This window comes from Panthera pardus, unplaced genomic scaffold, assembly GCF_024362965.1.
Source record: "Panthera pardus isolate Hobbes unplaced genomic scaffold, ASM2436296v1 HiC_scaffold_17, whole genome shotgun sequence".
NCBI classification, from domain to species: Eukaryota; Metazoa; Chordata; class Mammalia; order Carnivora; family Felidae; genus Panthera; species Panthera pardus.
This window is the reverse complement of record NW_026526732.1, coordinates 147,250,177-147,269,792: the sequence shown is the minus strand read 5'-3', so window position 1 is coordinate 147,269,792 and position 19,616 is coordinate 147,250,177. Positions and strand designations below refer to the sequence as shown.

Sequence of the window (19,616 nt, the reverse complement as noted above, 5' to 3'; positions counted from 1 at the left end):
TCGACAGAGGTCACCCTGGGGGTGGGGCAAAGGACACAGAAAGGAGCTGCCTGGAGGTTGACGATGCGTTTTCCTGTTTCTGTGCTAGGCCTGGGGGGCATATGGTACAGGGGGCTCTGCTGGGGGCACTGAGGAGTTCTGCCTGCTCCGTGCTTCTGCCCAAGCCGACCCTAGTGGCTACTGAGATCCCCAGGATCTGTTCAGGCCAGATCGATGAACTTCCTCACAACCTGGCCAGCCCCTGGGGCCAGGTCCCGCCCAAGGCTGACTGAGCAGTAACCCCACGCGGTAGAGAAAGCACACTCCAGACGGCTCAGTCATGCCACACAGCTGCAGTGATAACCCCTGGAAATCCGGGCTAATGCTGGGAAATCCGTCCGCCTGCTCATCGGAGCAGCACTGACAGCTTCACTCTGCGCCCGCACCTGCACGCGGGGGGAAACGGGCACCTGCTGGGCACCTGCAGGCGTGTGTGCACACGCACCTGGGCACACACCCGTGCCCGCAAACGTACACACCCATACGCACACACACCTGAACTCACCCCTGTACACTCATGCCTGACTCAGACCCCTGCCTGGGCGCGTACACACACACACACACACACACACACACACACACAGCAGCCAAGCCTACAGCTTCCACTGGGGCACCTTGTAGTGCTGACAAAACACAGCACAGATACAGCCCCAGGACTGCCTATGCCTCTAGGAGGTCTGGCGGTCTGAACCCGCAGGGACTTCAGAGCTCCCTTCCCCTTCCTCATTCAGAAGCCCAGAGGGGAGGGTCGTGTCCCCTGTCCCACCCCTCAGGTGCAGAGCAGGGTCTTAGGCCACAAGTTGGTGTGAGGCCAGCCTGCTGTGTGACCCCAGGCAAGTAAGTCCCTGCCCCTCTCTGGGCCTCAGAAAAGATCATTTCAGAGGCTCCTTTTCATAATCAATACTGAGGGGAGCCTCCTAAAAAGGGAAAAAAGAGAGGCAGGCAGGGTGGCCTAGAGAGATGTGGAAGCTGAGAGAGGGGGCTGGGCCTCGGCCGCTGGAGGGTCTGACACCCCGGGAGGGTGTGGACCCCATGGGGGAGCACTGTGCTGGCAAGCAGCCAGAGGAACCTACGGGAAGTCAGAGTAAGGGGCTCACCCACAGAGTTGTCTGCCTTCCAGCCCTGTACCGTTACTCCCTGAGGAGGCAAGGGAAGGAGCCTCCTGGTAATGCCGAAGGTCATTTCTCAAGCCGCCAGCTTCCTGGAGTGGGGCGTGGCTTCCCCTGCTGGCTCTGGAGTCCCCTTGGGCACTGCGGGGCAAGGGGCTTCTGTCTGCACCTGCACCCCGCAGGCCAGTGGGGGGGCTGGATACCTGACTCACAGCGTGAGCCGGGCCCAGTGGCCGCTTTGACTCAGGTCAGAGTGCAGGGTGACCTGGAGCCAAACCGGAGGGCTCTGACCTCAGGGCACTGACGTCTGCTTCTCAGGACCCCTCAGCCCACAGCCGCCATAGGAAGACAGGCCCCAGGCCTCCCTGGGCCAGGCCACGGGTTTCAGAATGGAGGGCACAGCTCCTGCCCTCGAGGAACCGTTGGAGGAGAAGTGGTACGTGCCAAAGAAGCCCCAGGGCAGGGAGGTGTCCCGGGGCTGCAGGGGGCAGCATGGACTGGGCTCCTGAGTTAGGCGGAGCAGGGTCAAGTTCAGCCATGCCACTTACTGGCTGTGTGATCTCAGACAAATCACTTCACATCTCTGTGCCTCTGCGTCCTCATCTGTAAATTGGGATGGTGACATCTACCCTAGCCTGCTGCTGTGGAGCCTGCTGGCCATTAGGCAGAGTGTTTGGCACATGACAAGCACCCCATCCATGGCAGCTTTCGCAGCAGCCTCACCGAAAGCCAAGCATCCCTAGGAGTTCACACCTGGGCGGGCTCATGGCTTCAAACGCCATCCATGGGCTGACGACTCCCCCGGCTACATCTCCAGCCCAGCCCTCAGCCCCGAACCCCGGACTTGTAGCATATTCAACTTTTGGCTCAACGGAGGCACTTGGCCCTCTAACAGGCATCCCAAACTTAGCACATCCAAAGGACTGCCCGATCTCTGCCCCCAAGCAGGCTCCTCTGCCGTCAGATTCCCCACCTTAGGGCTGGACATCCCTTCCTTCCGATGATCCGCACACTGAAAACTACAGAGCCATCCTTGATTTTCCTCTGCACTTCTTGCCCCACATGCAGTCCATCCAAAATCCAGCCAGCTCCACCTGCGGGAGCCCCCGCTTCCCATCACCCCTGCTGCCAGCAGCCCCTTGTTGAGATCACTGCAGTTACCCCCACGTTGGCCCCGTTCCTGGTTCACTTCCTCAGGGCTCTGCCCAGCAGCAGGAGGGATCCTTCTAAATCTGAACTATGTTCCATTCCTCACCGCTCAGAACCCCACTGTGGCTCCCTTCTCGCTGATGGTAGAAGCCAGCATCCTTCCCACAGCCTCCAGGTCCTCCGCCATCTGTCCTGTCATCTTTCTGACCCTGTCCCCATCACCCTCCTCCGGGTTCCTCAGCCCCAGCCTCCCCCCCGCACAGTGGGTAAACTGCCTTCACACCCATCATGCCATGTGACTTACAACACCTTAAGGACCGCAAGAGAAGGATCATGGCCCCAATCTACTGATGAAGAAACTGAGGCAGAGAGGCCAGCTGGCTTGCCCAGGATCCCAGACATGGAGCTCGGACCAGGAGCTGGGGTCCTCGGTCCCCACAATCCCCCCTGTCTCTGGCCTCTGGCTTTAGTGACTCCCAATCCTTTAAGATAAAACCCCACAGAAGCCAGGCAGTGCTGGGGCCGGGTTGTGGGCAAAGTACACAGGGTCCTGGGGTGAGTCCAGGCCCACAGGATGGCATGACAGAGCCAGCAGGACACAACCTCTCTGCAGCTCTGGATGTTGGAGGGGATGACATCCCCGGCTCCCGGGGCATCGGAGGCTTGGGGACCAGGAAAGAAGGAGTGAGTGCCTGATCCCTCCCTCCCTCACCTAGGGATCTGTGGGGATCCCGTGAAGGCAGAGAGAGGGGCAGACAGAGGAGAAGGAAGAGAGGAGTGGAAGGCAGGGAAGATGGGGCTGGGGAGGGACAGAGGTGAGGGAGAGTCTAGAAGAGAATGAAGGCTGATAGAGGGTCAGCGTCCAGGGCTGACAGAGAGGAGAGAGGGAGGCGATGGGAGGGAGAGAGCAAAGAGGGAAAGAGCTGAGGAAGACAGGAGGGAGAGGAGATAGGAGGGAAGGAGATGCAGGAGAAGAGAAAGGGTGGGAGACAGGAGAGACAACCTGGAGGCTGGAGAACAGACTGGAGACAGAGAAGGCAGCGGGGAGTGGAAGAAGGCATCTCCAGAGCAGGGTGAGAGGCCGGGGAGCCCCCGGAGGCGGCCCCCGGGCTCACGGCCTCTCACCCACCCGCACCCCCCCACCCCCGGGGGGCTCCGCCACTCACCTTGTCTGCCGACTGCGAGGTGCCGAAGAAGATGGGGATGAAGGCGAGCCAGACGATGCAGGTGGTGTACATGGTGAAGCCAATGGGCTTGGCCTCGTTGAAGGTCTCCGGGACACCGCGTGTCTTGATGGCGTACACGGTGCACGTGACCATGAGCAGCATGCTGTAGCCCAGCAGGCAGATGAGCGACAGGTCCGAGATGTCGCACTTGAGCACGCCCCTGGCGAAGCGGGGGTCGAGCGTCCGCTGGTCCTGGAAGTCCACCACCGAGTGGGAGGGGTCCACCACAAACCACACGCAGATGCCAAGCAGCTGCAGCGAGATGAGGCTGAAGGTGATGGCCAGCTGCGAGGCCGGGCTGATGAAGCGCGGGGCGCTGACCGACCGCTTGCCCTGCTCGAAGATGCGGTAGATGCGGTTGGTCTTGGTGAGCAGGGCCGCGTAGCTGATGCTCATGCCCAGCCCCAGGAAGATTCGGCGCAGAGAGCAGGTCCCCAGGTCAGGCTCGGCAATCATGAGGAAGGTGGTGGCGTAGCACAGGAAGATGCCAGCCAGCAGCACGTAGCTCAGCTCGCGGCCCGAGGCCTTGACGATGGGCGTGTCGTTGTAGCGCACGAAGGTGACCACCACAAAGAGCGTGGCAGCGATGCCCACCACGGCCAGGAAAAGGGGCAGCACGGCCCAGGGCGAGTCCCACTCGAGCTTGATGATGGGGATGGGTCGGCAGCCCGTGCGGTTCTCTGTGGGCCGCATGTCATACGGACAGGTCTTACAGGTGTAGCGATCCACCTGGTACTGGTACCCCGTGCAGGGCTCACAGTGCCAGCAGCAGGGCATGCCCTTCACGGTCTTCTTCCGCTCGCCCGGCTGGCAGGGCAGGCTGCAGATGGAGCGGGGCAGCTGCTGCCCACTCCCCGGCCACTGCATCCGCTCTATCTGCCAACGACAGCACAGGGGAGCCGGCCTCAGGATATGCCGCCCGGTGCCCCGGGCCACCCCACTGGCCCCACGCCTCGATCACCCAGTTAAATGGGGAAAATTCAGCCGCCCAGCCCCACCAGGACCCGCCGGATCCAACAGCTCGGTTTCAATAAGCCCCACCGCGTGATTCAGACATAGCTGACCTGTGGGGAATCCTAAACTCTCAAGGACCGTATGGAGACACGGAGCCCAGAGAACAGAAGTGACAACCTAGAGTCACCCAGGGAAGCAGAGAGAGCTCAAGAGTTCTGACCCCCAGCCCCTTATGCCCTTGCTGGTCCCCAGACCAGCAGCAGCATCACCCAGGAGCTTGCTGGAAATGCGACATTTTGGCCCACCCCAGACCTACTGTCTTAGGATCTGAGTTTTAACCAGACCCCACAGGTGACTTATGTGCATGCTGAGAGATGCGCTGCCTCATGGCTTAGCCCAAGGGGCCTCCTCCGGGCGGCTCAGGAAGCTGAGTTCAGCAAAGAGCAATGAACAGAAGTTTTCCCAGAGGATACGTAATATGTGCCCAGGGGTTAGCATTTCTTTACATCTTGCTCTAAATTCGTGCAAGTCACTGTCATATGTCCCCGAAGACACAATTGCTGTGAGCAAAGGAGCCACAGGCGTGTTGGCACACCCTACTGAACTCAGGGTTACAAAAGTCTGGAAAGTAGGGGAGAGGCCCAGAAGAACTCTAGGCCCTGAGCAGAGGGAGTCGACTACACTTGGGAGCCATATTCAAAGCATCTGTTCCAGGGGTGCCTGGGTGGCTAAGACAGTTGAGCATCCAATACTTGATTTCAGCTCAGGTCATGATGGAAGAGCTCCCAGGGTTGTGGGATCAAGGAGATCCCAGGGTTGTGGGATCGTGCCCCGCGTCGGGCTCCGTGCTGAGCGTGGAGCCTGCTTAAGATTATCTGTCTCTCTCTCTCTCCCTCTGTCCCTCTCGCCCACTTGCACTCTCTCTTGTTCTCTAAAAAATAAAAAAAAAAACAATAAAGCCTCTATTCCAAATAAAGTGGCCCTTAGGAAGAGTTCACACTTGGAGAGCAGCACGCCTGGCCAGATAGGTGCTCCTTTGGGCTGGGTACTCGCTCCCAGGGAAAGATTAACTGGTTGGTCGGGCGAAGGGAGGGTTTCAGAGTTGAGGAAAAGGTCGGGGGGGGGGTGTCAAAAGATGGCCTCATGGGAGGCGAGAAGGAAACCTCAGGGGAGCAGCTTGTCCTGTGGCTCGGGGCATGACAGGGCCACGTGGTCCTAAAAGCCCAAGAGCACAGCAACAACCCGGTGCCACCGTCCCGCAGGAACAATGAGGCAGGACAACCCCTGTGCACTGGAGCTGTGAGACCTCAGGGGGACACAGGGCAACACTGGCTGTGCCAAAAAACTCTGGCTCCGGTGGAAAGAGCAACGAACGTGGGTGAATCCTGGGACCACAGGTGTATTGCTAGCCAGTCATGAGCCCGGCAGCAAACACCTCAACCTCTCGGAGCCTTTGTTTCCCCACCTGATCCAATGATAGCAAATATAAGGCCACTTTGCCCTTTGTTACTTATTGTGGCTTCCATCTGGGAGTCATAATGAAATTCTTAAATCTCCCCAGAACGTCAGTGCCATGGGCTTTGCGTCTGTTCCCTGCGGCACAGCCAGCCCCCAGCATGGAGCTGGCACACAGGGGGGGCCCAGGGAATCTCTGCGGACTCTGTCACAGAAGTGAGGTCCGGGCACTGGCCACGAGAGGCCGCCTCACTTTCAGACCCTGGGGGGGAAGACAGTGGCAGGCAGGGTGAAGTCTTTTCCTCCTTTTCCTTTCCCCACAGCACAGACCAAACTGAGCACTGGACAAAGTGGGGAAGATGAGACGGTTGAGGTCCCCTTCCCCCTAACGTTTCCCCCCCCCAACCCTGGCCCCAACTCCATGCTGGTGGAGGGGCCCTGTATCATCCGGGACGAGTCCACGGACCCCCCACACCGCGGCCCTGCCTTCACTTACCACGTCTGTGGAATAGGATAAAAATAGTACCCGCCTCACGGGGCTGCCATCCGCACAGCCAGGTCGCGGGTTTACAACAGGAGCTGTACACAGCAGGTGCTCAGCAAGGATTAGCTGCTGTCGCTGAACTGAATCACTGGCCCCCACTGCTCCTCCCACTGCACCCAAATGAGACACGCCCCCATTTGGGGTATTGTCCCACTTTGCCAAGTGCCCCCACCTGCCCTGTTCTGTCTGTCTCCATTCACCAACCCAAGGAGCATTGCTGTAGGAATGGGCTCTGCCCCCCGCCCTGCTGTGTGGCCTTTGGAACATCCTTCAGGCTGGGTTTCCAGAGATATTTCCTCTGGCTTAGAAGATTGTCAGAGCTAAATGGAATCACAGGCAGAAAGTGCTTTGAGGAGCTCAAGGGGCTCATCGCTGGAAGATTCTTACAAGAGGGGACAGCAGGGGCACGATGCAACTTGCCCAGGGTCTGGTGCAAAGATAGCTGAGGCCAGACATGGGCTTCCTGCGCCTCTCTGGTCCATCTGGCTGTCACACCGTGCCCACCCTGAGCACGTCTCACCCCTTCACCCTGCAAGGGAGGGGCCAAGTCTACAGGCATTTCCTTGGGGGATGAACCACAAGTCCTCTCTCTCCAAAAACATGGCTCCATTCTCAGCCAGGTACACTGAAGGCCAGACGGGGAAAGCCACCAAATCCCTGGGACAATCACGAGCTGGGAAAATGTATTTAGGAGGACCCAGAAGACCCCCACCCCCAGCCGCCCATAACACCCAGAAAAATGACGACCCTCTAGTGCAGTATGATGGCCGTAGGAAATGCTCTCAAACAGCTTTCTACCCACCACCAGAAACCCCATCTGACTGCGCCCTCTGCCTTACGCCACTGTCCTCCTTTGTCCCAACGCAGCCCTCCCCCTCCTCATCTCCCTTCCCCACAGCAGCCCAGCCCTTGAGCCATTTCACTCCGGGGTCTTTCTCTGCCAGCAGGTGGAAGGCAGGATGGCCCGAGGCCAAGGGAAAGGACAGGGGTCCAGCCACCAGAAGTCCAGCTGTCCTGTTCCTCCACTTCAGGCTGGGGTGGCACTCAGGGCCCTCTGAGGCCTGGAAAGGGGCACAGAAGGAAGCCCCCACTTGGCAGCAGCAAACCCTGGGGTCAGGACTGGTCGGGGCTCCACAGTGGCTGCCTCCCCCTGCTCTTCTCTCCTGGGGCCCCTCCCTGCCCTTGCCAGGCGCTTACTCTGAGGTGTAGGTGGTCGGTCCAGGAGCCGATGACCTTGTACTCAGCTGAGCCATTGCGCAACTGGTACTGGTAAATGTCGTAGCGCCCGGGGGCATCTCCATTCTCATTGAAGGTCACGGGGTTCCCGGCGATGCCTGTAGGGGCCAGGGAGTGTTACACACTCAGTGTCTTGGCTGAGCTTTTACTAAGAAGCAGGGAGGATCACGAGCCTAGGGCAGAGACACCTCTGGGGAGGCCCCTGTGTGGAACATCTTGAGAGGTTACACCCCCTGGAAACATCTGAGGAGACACCCCCCCCCCACTCTCCTACCCCCACAGAACCCTGGGAGCCCTTCCCCTGGCTGCATGGCCCAGGACACCCACCTGAGAAGTTGACGTTGCGGATGTACTTGAGCAGCTGGGTGCCGTCCACGGGATCCATGCGTGGGCAGAGCCCCACGCGGCCCGGACACAGGTCACGGTGCATGGCGTGCAGCGCGTGGCCCATGGCATACACAGCATCAATCACAAACTGCACCTTCCCCTCCTGCTCATATGCCGAGTCCTGCCCAATGCGCTCTCGGTCTGCAACGGGACAGCCAGAGTGGGGGCGTCCGTGAGGCCCACCATCCTCACAGACCATGTGGTGGGAACCAGAGCGGCTCCCCGGGGCCAACAGAGGTGACGCAGCCCTTCCCTGCACACCTAGGCCTCCTGGCTCCTAGCCCAGCGCTTGCTCTGTCACCCAAGAGATGGTCTTATGGAAGCACCCGGGGGACGATCCCAAAAAGTGAAGGGGAGGGTCCACTGCCCTCACCACCGTACTGCCAGACCGTGCGCCCTGACGCCCCAGGACAGCCAGGACAGGCCCGCACGTCCTGATCGCCCTCAGAAAGCAGTCAGCCAGGGGGTCTCCCTGTGGCTGCGGAGCCTGCCTGACATCCCCCAGCCTGGCCTAGACTAATCACTCCAGCAGCTGGCCCTCGCCCAAGCTGGGAATCGCCAGAACAAAAGCTATGACAGTGAGGGCAGCTCACCCATGGACAGCCACTCCAGCCAGGGGACGCTGCCCCTGGCACAGGATACAGATGGGAAAACTGAAGCCCAGAAAACATGAGAGCCTGGCTACAGATCCCTCAGGGTTCGGGACCCAGGCCACCTGGTGCCCCCTCGATGGCTTCCAGTGGCCCCAGACACCAAAAGTCACCATCATCCCTCCCCAGGGCACCGTGGCCGTAGGGCTCCAGTCTCCCATCCTCACCCCCTAGGCCCTGGGCCCTGTGCAAGCTCCTTGGCTGCCTGAGGCTTCAGTGTCCTTTCAGTACAAAGGGGATCATAAACCTGCCCCACAGAAGCTTATATGAGATGAGGCACGGAAAACACTTGGCACTGAGTAGGTGACTAATCCACATTATCATTGTGCTAAATTGTCAGAATTGGGGGGCGGGGGGGTGGTTCTGAGGTGGGCAACAGAGGACCTTAGGCCAGAGCAGGCCAAGAAGTCTTTCTGGAGGAGGAGGCGCTTCCTAGCCTGGGCCAGGGTAACAATCAGACGATCCTAATCACTTCTAGTGAGCATCTGCTCTGTGCTAGGCATTGTTCTAAGCTCTTTATGCATAATAACTCACCAAATTCTCACAAGGGGGCTATGAGGTGAGTAATTATCCCCATGGTTCCCCACAGGAAAGCCCAGAAACGTCCCAGAACCACAAAGTGCTGAACCTGAACTCAGTTACTCCAGCTCCAAGCCTGCGCACCACTCTCGGCCTGACGGATTGTTAAGAGCAGCATCAGGGGGACAGGAAAGCAGGGAGGGGAGAGGAGGGGGCTGGAGGATGCAGAGTGGAGGCAGGGAGAGGACGGGCAGAATGCTAGAGAAGGCTGGCTTCCGCTCCTGAGGCCACAGCCCCTGCCCGCATCACGGCCTGCACTTCCTCCCTGGAGACCAGGACAGAGACATTAACCCTCGCAAGCCACGCCCCCCATCCCCTGCCACATACACCCCTGCCTCCCTGCTAGCGGGCCTCCCATGGGCATCACTTGCAGAGGTGATTCCCCAGTGGCAGAAGTGGCCGCACCCCAGCCTAGCCCCACGGGCCACAGCTTGGGCCTCCCATGTCTATTGTGCGGGGGGCCAGGTAGGGCTGGGGCAGCGCTGGGCCCTGCTCCCCTGGGAACTCCAGGGGTCCCCACGTCCATCCCTCTGCCTTAGACACCTCAGAAACAGACACAGGGTACAGAGAAACCCACTGCTGTCCCTGTGGGCTCTCCACCATCTAATCCCCTCCCACCCGGAGGACGGTCGCTGCCCCACCAGGATGTGGGGATGACCGGGCTGTGCTTCTGTGCCCCCTCAATTGGCCGGACCAGGTGGCTGGGACCCCACCCCATCCTCAGCCTAGCTCAGGGCTGATAATCCCCACCTGCTGAGTGGATGACAGAAATCATGGGATCCCAATGTTAGGAATGGCAGGACCAAAGGGGTCGTCTGCTCCAATTCTGTCATTTTACAGATGAGAAAACTGAGGCCTTGAGAGGAAAGGCCCAGGTCACATGGCCAGTGGGCCAGGCCTCTTGATGATAAGATGAGTGTCCCCAGCTACAGCCCCTCTCCCCCGCTCCCTCCATTCCAGACTGCATTCGACCTGAGGCCTCAGGAGTCCCCAGCTAACCCCTTGGGTTCCTGCGTTTTTAGCCAGTAGACGGTCACTGTGCCCTACCTGCCCAGGGCTCCCACAGAGCTGGTGGCACATTTCATATCCCTGCCTCGGCCACCAAGACCCTGTGACCAAGGGCAGAACCTGATTCCAGTTACCCCAACCACAGGGTCAGAGATCAAGAGTCACCAGTACTCAGACTGGACAGTTTGAGGGCAGATGCCCAGTTGACTCTGGGGACACTGTTCAGTCCTGACAGGCCCACAGCTCCTACAGTGTGGCCTTGAGACTGGGGGCAGGGTGGACCTCGAAGCTGCCTCCCTGGCTCTCTCCTGGTCAGCTAAGGCCCTCACTGTCCGCTGTCACTGCCCTGCATTTGCAGGAGACTGGACTCGAAGTCCAGACCATCTGGGCTAGAACCTTAGCTCTCAGACTTCAGTTCCCTCATCTGCAAAATGAGGATAATGATGGTATTTACCTCAGAGGGTCAGGATAGGGTCCCTATGAGAATTAGCAGGCTAATACTCACAAGACCTAAAGAGAGGCCTGGTGTTTTGCCAAGTGCTACAGAGGTTTGCCAAACACCGGAGGACACAAAGAGGTGTAAGTCCATCCCTGCCTCGGAGCTCCTGGGCCAGCAGGGTTTTGCTAATAGACGACATTATTTCTAGGCCAAGGCACAAACAGACGGGAATAAACACAAAAGACAAATTCTCCAGCTTCACCAGCCTGCCCTCTTGTCCGAGCGTCTGATCACAAAGTTCTGAAGACCAGGAGAGACGCAGAAGGGACAATCCTGTCCCGAAAGGGCAATAGAGGGAGGGGGCTGGGGCAGGGTTGCATGGAAAGCCCCAGCCCTGGACCCCACCCAGCCCCAGGTCCTGCTCCCCTCGGCCTGAGGAATGGAAAACATAAAACACCACTCAACAAACCCGCACTCCCATCACACCCTCATTTCTTATGGGTGAGAGACTGAATTATTAACCACGATGGAGGGGAGGCTGTGGCCGCTGCAGAGAGCAGGCAGCTCTCTCCCAAAGTCAAGGACACACTGGGCCGAGGGACCCCGGCTGCACCTCCCCACCTGAGCTACCCTCAGCCTCTCCTCTCTCCTCCTCCAGGGGTCCCTCCTCACTGGGGGGGGGGAGGAATGAAGTATCCATTCCTGGGCCTCTTGGGTCCAGGACCAAGTGCTCTCGCCGGGATCACGAGCCACCTGCACGGACACCAGACTGGGGAAGACCCTCCCCAGGAGAGTCCGCCTCTGCCTGGGGAAGCTTCCGCGGGAAGGGGTCTGGGGTCCTGTGGGCTCTCAGGAGCCCATCAGTGCTGCCCCTCCAGAATCTCCACCCCAGAGTTGTCAAAGGGCCAGCCATGCACTTCCAGAGACTTCTCCACACACTTTCGTCACATCCTTGACTTTTATCTCAAATCCAGCCCCAATTACAGATGAGAAAACAGGTCCGGCAAGGACCTTTATTCACAAGGGTACACCAGGCCTTGAGCGCATCCTCTACTACACCTCTCGAACCCCAAGGGCCCTTCTCCTGAGCTCCTCAGGAAGCAACAATGACAGAGCCTAAGTGGCTCACAGTGCTGGGGGCGGGGGGTGGACAGGAATCATACATACAAGTTAAACAAGGACAAGTGCTCTGTCCTGAATGTTTGACGCTGTGCCCGTAACCAGCACGGCTCCCCGCACCTCCTGATTCCTCAGCAAATAACCCTACGGCATGGCTGGTGCTCACCGAGAGCCTTCACACGCCTGGCATTTTCTCTTCCCCGAGGGAGGCAGGCGGAACTGGCCCCCTCACAGAGGACGTAACTGAGGCTTGCAAGTGGTCAAGCGATGTATCCAGAATCTTACAGGAATCCTGGCAACTAGCACATGGGCATACACACCTGGGGACTGGCCTGGCTGGTAAGCGGCAGAGCTAGGATTTGAACCTGGATCTCTCTAGCTCCATAGGGGTTTCCTCCACCCTGAACAGTGCCTCCCCTTCTTCTCCCTCCATCCAGTCCCTGGTCTGCCTCCTTCCCTCCCTCTGGGGCCCAGGGGTCAAGGATCCCTGTCTCCAGGGCTAGAGGAGGTAGTGGCCATGGAGAGAAAGGGGAGTCAGGAAATCCCCTCATGGATGGGCGGGACCCCCAGGCCCAGGCAGTTCCGGAAGGAAGCATGACACACATTTCTGAGAGCTATCGGAAGAGACAAATCCCAGACACATGGTGGCAATGACAGCAGCAACAGTTTGAAGATGTCCTAATTGTGTCCCCGGGTACAGTGAGCCAGAGATGCGTTTGGCTCTGCCACGGGTGACAGCCAGCCGGGAAAGCATCGGGAGAGGATTTTCTCCGTCAAAACCCTGCAGCGATGGTTACTACGGTGACTGCAGCCTTTGTCTGCAGGTTGTAAATTGTAATTGAAATGAGTTTTCAAGGTTGAAATAATCAGAGTTCCTCCTCATCTCCCCCATCACCTCCCCACAACTCACCCCACCTAACTGCAACCCTCCTGAGTTCCTCCCTCGCTGGCGTGCCACGCATTCTTGAAGCAGCTCCCTCACGTAAAGGAATACAAAATCAATTACGTGTATACTCGCGCATGTACACGTCTATGCATGCACCTGCATGCATTGATACACAAGGTCTATACACACACCCGTGTTCAAACACATATAAGCACAGGTAACATATATATCGCGTGGCACTCATCCAGAGTCACCAACAGATTCACCTACTGTTGGGCCAAGAAGCCCGCAAGTGTTTTCTTTGGGAGGTGACACCCGGAAGCACCAGCAGGGGGTAGGAACCAGAAATGGGGAAGGGAGGCAGCTGATACCGGGTGGGCTCAACCCCGCTGGGGACCGCCGGGACACTGCGTCACAGACACAGTGTTGCCCATCTGAGGAGACAAACACTCTAGCTCCTGCCAATCTTGGTCCAAGGGCTGCTCCCAGGGGCATTAATTAACTCCACTGGCAGAGACAGGGTGGGGGAGCACCGAGGGGACTGGGGGGGGAGGGGCTGGCACGTCCACAGTCACAGCCACGTGTAATCCAGCAAGGTGCGTGGGCACAACACACACATCTACACGTAGAAGCCTGAATTTACATACAAATATGCAAACATACACACCAGTGTTCATCCCTTGGGCAGACTTCCAGGGAGAAGCGTAAGAGGGTCCCAGGATCCGTCCAGCGGGGCCTGTCTCCTGGCTCCGCCATGGACCAGCTCTATGACCTAGGTCAAGTAAGATCTCCATTCCTCAAATATAAATTCGAGGTACTCATACTGACCTTGAGGGGCCAGCGGGAGGATGAAGGGGGCACAGACATAACACACAGCATCATACCTTATATACAGAAGGGCTTTGTAAACCTGTTTCCTGTCCTCCTGGGCCCTCCTCCCCCGGGCAGCATCCCACAGCCAGGGGCCTCTCCCCAAGCCCGGGCACCCCTTCTGTCCTGCCTACAGCCTGGCACAGGCTGTCTTTCCTTCCCTCCAGTTGAGATAAGCATGGGGTGCCCACCCCAGGCAGACAGGGGCCCAGGTCAGCCCGCCCGCTGATACGCAGATGGGGGGACAAAGCTGCCACACTGTGCTTTCTGGCCATCCCCCTCTTTCCTGACCGCCTGTGGTTGAGGCATTCTCCCTGTCACTTCCCTGAAACACACAGGTTTCTCTGAGGGTCCCCTGAGTCCTGCTCCTGAGGCTGGGCTCCACGCTCCCCAGTCCTGCCCGCCGTGCCCCAAAGTCACATGACAGACTGTCCCTTGTCCAGGGTCCCATTCCTATTCTTCAGCCTCATACCCTGGTTCCTGCTGAGCCCTGCCCTCCATCAAGACACCTGCTTTCCAGTCTGAGGTATCTCTAACTCAACCTGGTCCCCTCTGTCCCTCAGCCTGTTTCCCCAAACCCAGCATCCACTCTCCCCTCTCTGTCCCAGGGAACCACCTCAGGTGTCTCCGGGATTACCGGTTGGGGCAGATGGGGATCACCACCTCAGTGGCACGAGATAAGGTGACCTGGCCAGTCGAGGCGGACTCCTGTCTCCCAGGTGTTCTCTCTGGCTCTGTGGTGGTACAGCCCAGCTGCAGGCCCCTTTCGAAGGTAAACGATTCTTGCGGACCCGCAAGAATATGACCCCAGGATAAAAATATTGACATTGGAAGTTGGTGGTCCCAGCTATGACAGAGACTTCCAATTGCAGATGACCACAGCAGTGGAGAAGCTCTGTCTCTGAAATTGGTAAAGATACCTTCCGGATGGCCGCTGCATGAAAAAGCAAAGTTCAAGTCTCGTCCTGGAACTCCTAGGTCCCTGAGAGTCTGACTTCAAGCACGTGTCTCCAGATGTTCACAGATCCCCAGTTCGAGAAACAGGATATGTGTGTCGGGGCCAGATGGGAGCAGCCTGAACCTCCCCTCCCCCGTTCGGCCTCTTGCAGTCCTGGTGAGTTGCTTAGCATCTCTGAGTTCTGGTCCCCTGGTCTGTGAAAGGCACCCGGCACCCAGGACCACTAGACAAGAGTAATACCTGGAGAAGAGCAAGCAAGGCCGTTCTCTGCCCCTTGCCGATTCTAAGGCCTGTGCACCTCTGCCCAGGAGGAGAGCCTGGGCTTAACTCTCTTGGACAGGGTAGGACGGGACCTGGGGGCAAAGGGGAGGCAGCTCCAGGGACAGGAAACACAGTCACCCCACACAGTCGCCTCCTTTCCCCCATCACCCAGTCATGTTCCTTCCTTTTCCGGCAGAACCCGGCTTTCCCTCCAGTGGATCTTTCCCATCGGCGTGGAGATATGCTGTCATTCCCCCCATTTAAACAAACAAAAACCCTCTCTTGACCCACACAACCCGCCCCCAGCTAGCATCCCTCTTTCTCTGTGTACAATGGAACTTCTCGAAAGCATTGTTCCTACCCACCATCATCAATTTCTCTCCCTTGTCTTCCTGATCAACTCCAATCCTGGTCTGGCACCCATCTCTCCAAGGAGTCTCCCCACGCTGCCAAATCCCCTCACCCGTTCTCCGTCCCATCTCACCTGCAGCGTGACAGTGCATGATGGGGACCGAGCTCTGGTCTCCACTCCTGTGCCGGCTCCTCTCCCCACCCCTCGACATCTCAGTGTCCAGGGCTCAGTGCAGGGACCCCAACGACACTCCCTCCCTTGGTGTCCCCAGCCAGCCCCATCCATGTGCTGACAACTCCCCAAATCCCAAGGCCAGCCAGGCTTCTACACCCACATCCAACAGGCATCTCAGGCCTAAACTGGGCTCCTGGCTCCCCCCCCCAGCCCAACCTTCCTCCACCCATCTCGTGCACGCCCAAGAACCATGCAGCCACCCTTGATTTACTGTCCTCTTTCTCTCACCTCAAATCCTCCAGTGAACTCCATGGCCACTCTGCCAAACGGACAAAGAAATCTGACCCCTTCCCACCTCCAGGGCCACCACCTGCTCCAGGCCCCATTACCTCCTGCCCAGGCTACAGCACCGGCCTCTGAACGGGTCTCCCACTCTACCCTCACCCCACCTCCTCTCCAGGCCGCAGAGTGAGCTTGTGAGAACAGGAATCGGATCACATCAATCCTCTTTTTAAACCCCGCAATGGCTTTGTCTCATTCTGCATAAAAGACTAAATCCCGACAAACTGCCTACAAGGCCCACTGGGATGGGCCAGCCAGCCCCGCGTCTCTAACCTCACCTCCTTCCTGTTAATACTCTCCGCTTCAACCATTGGGCCCTCCTCACTGCTCCCCGGGCCTGCTAGGTGTGAGCCTACCTCCAGACCTTTGCACGCACTGTGCCCTCCGCCTGGCAAGCTCGTTCCCGGGTCTCCACACGGCTGGCTCTCTCACTACCTTTGGGTCTTGGCTCAAGCATCACCTTCTCTGCAAGAACGTCTGACCTCATGATTTAAAAGTGCAACCTCCCTGATCCCCCAGAACCTTCCATTTCCTTCCAAGTGACTTCCTGAGTCTGCTCTCTCCAGGCTCACGGTTCGGCCCTCCCTGGAGACCCGTGGCACTGACTGCTGAGGCTATCCTACCCACCGTCACCTTGTCTGAAAAGCTGTATTGTCTCCCAGCTGCAGTGGGAGCTCCCCGGGCAGGCCAGTGCCCCTTACAGAGCCCAGCACGGGGGTGGCATGCAATCAGCCTCCGTGAAAGCCGCTGGAACCAGTGAGAAGCGGCACTGGGGGCCGGGGGGTGGCAGGGAGCCCTCCGGCCACCAAGTGGCTGATGGCTTGAGTAAAGACGAATTGCTCTAATGGGTGGCACGGGCTGGCACCCACTGGAGATAATGGGTAATCCCAAATGTTGGTCTTCCCTCCTTCCCCTAGGAAGGAGGCTTTCTTGGGTTCCTTTGGGAACGTGCGAATAGGAAGATCCTTCAAAGCCAGGCTTGGAATAGCCAGGAAGGCCCCGGGGCTAGGACATCAGCTGCTCTGAGGCGGGATATTTGTGGAGCTAGACCGGCCAGGTTCAAATCCCAGCCTCTGCTACTCATGATCTTGTGACTTTGGGCAAGTCTTTAGCCTCTCTGTGCCTCAGTTTCCTCATCTGTAAAAGAGGTTGCTGGGAAGATTAAAAGCAAACCACTAGAACAGAGCTTGACAAGTAACAAATGCTATCTAACGACTAGCTGTTGTTACCATTGGTGGTGGTGTTGTGGCTGTTAGCGCGGTCTGCGTGACAGGAGTCTCCCCACACATCTCAGCTGCCATGAGGCCACCCTCCCTCTTGGAGTTCCCAGCCCCTGGGAACAGCAGGCAGTAAATTTCTCCTGTTTCCTCATAAACCGGGCCTTCCTCTGCTCAGCCATCACCTGGCTGGCAGGCTGTCAAAAAGATAGATGCTACATCTGCCTTGTTTACGGCTTTAATTCCCGAACCCTCTCTGCGTGCTCCCAGGGAGGGGCCCGGGAGATGGGGAGGGCTCCCCTGGGCCTTGACAGCTGCAAAGACTCGCCACTCAGGGACCCCTACCTGGCTCAGGTGCAGGGTGGTCCCTGGGCAATTTGCAAGCGCTCCCCACAGATCACTTCCATCCCTTCCCTGGGAAAAGGGGAGCGAGACAGCTCTGCTGGGACGGGGATGGCCATGGGTACCGTGATTCCCGTTTTACAGGTGAGGAAACCGAGGCCTCAAGAGGTAAAACGCCCTGCCAAGGTCCCACAGCTAGGAAGCGGCCACACCAGGCCTCACACCCAGGTCTGCTCTCACCCTTACCATTTGGAGACATACCAGCCCGATCTCCAAATGCCAATATCTGCTGCTCTTTTGAGACTATGTCCGGTCACAGCCGTTCTCTCCCCAGCCATTCGGCACGCAGGCTGGAGGTGCTGGGGAAGTGGCGCCCTCCAGGAGCGGCATGTGGGACTGAAACAGGCAGAGGCCAACTGCGGAATCTGTTCGCATCAAGGGGACCAGAGTGGGCCAATAGGAGGCCACCAAGTGCTGAGGGCCAGGCGTCCTGGAAGAAGTAAGTGGGAAGCCAGACTCTGGAGACAGACTGGGGGTACGTAGAGAACAGAGAGCCTGCCTGGGCTGGCGGGGGCGGGGGTGGGGGGGAGCGGCAAGACTGAGGGGGCCTGGAGAAGTGGGAAGGAAGGACACAGGAGAGACAGCAGCACCAGCCCTAGGGCCGGGCTGCCTGGGTATAAATCCAGTTCTGCCAATTTTCTAGTGCTATGATGTTCTCAAATGGCCTCAGTAGCCTCTTCCCTAAAATGGGTGCTGCACCTGTGCCTTTACCAACTGTCCTCTTGCATCCGGGATCCTACAGCTGACGGAATTGGTACCAACAGACTTGGAAATCCCCCTCTCCCACTCACCCTCCATATCAACAACCACGGTACCAACACTGATCATACACATCACTTTGCAGCTAGCCTCTTCGTGCACGGTATCCCCCCGCCCCCATCCTCACCACAGCCCACAGAGATGGGCAGTGACTCCCCTGCCTTCTCTGACAATCGGAGAGGTGAAATGACCTGTCCAAGGTCTCACAGCAGGGAGGACACAGAGTTCAGATCCAGACCCGGGGATGAGTCCTTCCCCTGCCCTCCCCGCCCCCACCACCAGCTGTCCCGGGGCAGAGCAGCACTCCGTGGGTGTCACCCGGGCCCCCGGGCCTAAGATATTCTCCTAAGGGAGCGGCTCAGCTCAAACCTGGGTGGGGCCATGGGAAGCCAGAGCCGCCTCCCCCTCACCCAGGGTGGGTCTCAGGCCCCACGAACCAACATTCCTGGCTGTAGCCCTGCTCCTCACGTAGCCAGAGATAGACAGGCTCACCGTGCCTGACCTGGGGCCACACCGGGACTCTTGCCAGCCTCTCCCGGGGCTTCAGCTACAGCAGGAGGGCTCAGGGTCAGCTGTATCATGCTGTCCTTCTCCTCACCACATGTGTTCATGCCAGCCTCAGCTCTTTTGTTCATGCCTTCCCCCAATCTGCAGGTCTGGGGTGCAAGCCGTCCTCCCTCCCATCACCACCTCTCCCTCTGAGCCAGGGGCTGCCACATTTTACTGCACAGTAGAACCACTGGGGGACTTTTTTTTTTTTTTTAATTTTTTTTTCAATGCTTTTTATTTATTTTTGAGACAGAGAGAGACAGAGCATGAACGGGGGAGGGGCAGAGAGAGAGGGAGACACAGAATCGGAAACAGGCTCCAGGCTCCGAGCCATCAGCCCAGAGCCTGACGCGGGGCTCGAACTCACGGACCGTGAGATCGTGACCCGGCCGAAGTCGGACGCTTAACCGACTGCGCCACCCAGGCGCCCCCGGGGGACTTTTAAAAAAAATCCCGATGCCCAGGTTGCACCCAGAACCAATTCCCTCAGAATGTCTGGGGGTGGGAGTCAGGCATCGGTAGCTTTAAAAGCTCCCACGGAAATTCACCGTGAACAAGGCTGTCCCCACCCCGGTTCCCAACCCTAGGTACACATAAAATCACCTGGGGGAGCTCTCCCAAAACCCGTAGGCCAGGCCCCACCCCTCAGGTTCTGATGTAATGGGGTCTGGGGTGGTGCTGGTATAGTTTTAAAAGCTCCCAGGTGATTCTGATGCACAGTCGGGCCTGAGAGCCACCATTTCCCAATTCATCAAGTGCTTCCATTAATACTTTGTCACTTCCACCCCGAGATACTCTCTGACCCGGTTCACCATCAATCCCATTTCTCAGATAAGAAAACAAAGGCCCAGAGAGGTCACAGAGCGTGCCTCAGGCTCGCAGGGAAGCTCTACACTCTTCTGGATTCTGCTCTAGGCCTCCTTCCTCCACCTGCTCCTACAGCCCAAACATC

General features: G+C 58.3%; 1 protein-coding gene across 9 annotated transcripts in view; it reads right to left on the bottom strand.

Moving 5' to 3' along the window:
• Window positions 1-19,616, bottom strand: part of GRM4 (glutamate metabotropic receptor 4) — a 151,216-nt gene that overhangs the window by 44,858 nt on the left and 86,742 nt on the right. For all 9 annotated transcript variants that reach the window (XM_019456805.2, XM_019456799.2, XM_053905127.1 and 6 more), the window contains 3 exons: window positions 8,040-8,240; window positions 7,674-7,810; window positions 3,464-4,399 (listed from right to left, as the gene is read on the bottom strand). In XM_019456805.2, the coding sequence (XP_019312350.2) occupies window positions 3,464-4,399; window positions 7,674-7,810; window positions 8,040-8,240 (1,274 nt within the window). The remainder of the gene's footprint in view (window positions 1-3,463; window positions 4,400-7,673; window positions 7,811-8,039; window positions 8,241-19,616) is intronic.